We start from the raw sequence: 2,500 nt of genomic DNA on the forward strand, positions 1-2,500 counted from the left end.
TAATGCATATGTTATTGTTGTAAATCAATACATATGTTGCTGTACTAAATCAATGCATATGTTATTGTACTAAATTAGTGCATATGTTGTACTAAATTAATGCATTATACATTACTCCATCATTATACAACACCAGTCGATCCCTGTCCCAATAAAACAAGGAAACGTCCAATAAATTTCGCCTTCGAGTGATTCCCTTTTATTTCTTTTTCTTCCTTTTCTCTTTCGTTTTCGTATCGACAGGTCGCTAACGAATGGCTGCAGGTTATATTGAACAGCTTTCTTTGTCCTCCTCTTTCTCTTTCTCTCTCTCTCTCTCTTTCTCGTTTCTTGTGTCTTTCTCTCTTTTTCTAGGTATTTTTGTTTCTTTCTCTCTCTTTTTCTATTTATTTTTCTGTTTTTTTTCTTTCTCTCTCTCTCTCTCTTTCTATTTCTTTCTTTCTCTCTTTTTCTATGTATTTTTGTTTCTTTCTCTCTCTTTTTCTATTTATTTTTCTGTTTCTTTCTTCTTCTCTCTCTCTTTCTATTTCTTTCTTTCTCTTTCTTCCTATATCTCTCGCTCATTCTCTCTGTCTCTGTCTGTCTGTCTGTCTCTCTCTCTCTCTCTCTCTCTCTCTCTCTCTCTCTCTCTCTCTCTCTCTCTCTCTCTCTCTCTCTCTCTCTCTCTCTCTCTCTCTCCTGTGAATCTTTAAATCTTTCTCTCCTCTATTTTTTCTCGTCCCTCTCGTTAACCCTCGCCTTTCTCCTCCACCCTTTCTCATCCCTCTTACCCCCCCCCGTTTTCTCCTTCTCCCATTCATTCTGACGCCCTTATCATACTTTCCCTCCCGTATCCGCCCCTTTTTCTCCTTCCACTCTCATTCTCTCCACTTCACCCTTCTCATTCTCTTCTTTTTTAACCATTCTTACCCATCTCTCTTTTCCTTCCCATTTTTTTCACTATCCTCGCCATCTCTCTTTCTCTCCCTCCCCCTCTCCTTTTTTCACCGTTCTTACCCATCCATCTCTTTCTCTCCCTCTTTTTAATCATTCTCACCCAACTTTCCCTCTCCCTCCCTCTTTATTATTCACCACTCTCCCCATCTCTCATTCTCTCTCTTTCCCACCCACCCTCTTCCTCTCCTCCCTATTAATCACCATTCACCCCCATCTCTCATTCTCATTCTTATTCTCTCTCTCTCCCACCCCCTCTTCCTCTCCCTCCCAATTAATCACCATTCTCCCCCATCTCTCATTCTCTACCTCCCCCTCCCTCCCTCTCTCCCTCCCTATTAATCACCATTCACCCGCATCTCTCATTCTCATTCTCATTCTCTCTCTCTCTCCCGCCCTCCAGGAATGTCGACACGTCCGCTGTGCGAGGTGCTCACGGACGCGGGGCGGTTTGCGTACTGCGGCCTCGTCACGTGCGCCCTCACCCACCTCTTCACGGACACGCCCACGGACCACGAGTTCGCCCTGGCCACGCTCAGCCGGCTCGCGCGCCACCTGGGGCTCCCGGCGCAGGTAGGGAGGGCGCCCTGCTGGGGGGGGGGGGGGTTGTTCTTGTTATATTTATTGTTATTGTTATTATTGTTGTTGTTGTTATTATTATTATATGGTTGTTTTGTTGTTATTATTATTAGTAGTAGTATTGTTGTTGTTGTTGTTGTTGTTGTTGTTGTTGTTATTATTATTAATATTATTATTATTATTATTATTTTTATTGTTGTTGTTGTTGTTGTTATTATTATCATTATTACTAATATTATTATTGTTATTATTATTATTATCATTATCATTATTTTAATTATTTCTTTTATCACTATTACTATTAGTGTTATATTATCCTTATCCTTATCATTGCCATTGTTATTGTTCTTACTATTGTTATTGTTAACATTCTTCTTATTATTGTTGTTGCTGTGATTCACACCATTATTATTATTATCATATTTGTCATCAGTATTATTTTGTCATTATTGTTTCCCCTTATTATTATTGTTTCCAGGAACAATCTTAGATTATCATCATCCTTGTCAATACAATCCATTAACCCGTACGATTTGAATTCCTAAAAAGTTCCATTCATATATATATTTTTTTTCATTCATTTTTCTTTAAAGACGCATTACCCCCCCCCCCCCCCACCCCCACCCCCACCCCCCCCCCCACCCCCACCCCCACCCCGCCACCTTCGCCATTCATTCCTCATCGCAACTTCTGGGTCGCCTTTTGGTCTCGTGTGGGCGTATGGGCGGCTGTGTTTGCCCCGGTTTAGTCTTCTGTGGGTGGTGTTTGTGTGTGGTGTTGGTGGTGTGTAGTTTGTGTGATGGGGGTGGTGGTGAGTTTTCTGTGTTTGTGGGGGTGGGGTGGAGGTAGGGGTGGGGGGGATTGTGTTTGTGGTTGTGGTTTTGTTTGTGTTGTGTGTGTGTGTGTGTTTGTTTGTTTGTATGTGTGTGTGTTTGTTTGTATGTGTGATTGAGTGTGTGTCTGTACATGTGTGCGTGTGCGTGTTACT

General features: G+C 41.7%; 1 protein-coding gene across 1 annotated transcript in view; it reads left to right on the forward strand.

The window, feature by feature from the left end:
* The window catches only part of LOC113828265 (transmembrane and coiled-coil domain-containing protein 4), a 331,406-nt gene that overhangs the window by 202,916 nt on the left and 125,990 nt on the right, over positions 1-2,500 (forward strand). The window contains exon 2 of the mRNA XM_070116286.1: positions 1,337-1,506. Coding sequence (XP_069972387.1) covers positions 1,337-1,506 — 170 coding nt within the window. The remainder of the gene's footprint in view (positions 1-1,336; positions 1,507-2,500) is intronic.

This window comes from Penaeus vannamei, chromosome 38 (assembly GCF_042767895.1).
Source record: "Penaeus vannamei isolate JL-2024 chromosome 38, ASM4276789v1, whole genome shotgun sequence".
Taxonomy (NCBI): Eukaryota; Metazoa; Arthropoda; class Malacostraca; order Decapoda; family Penaeidae; genus Penaeus; species Penaeus vannamei.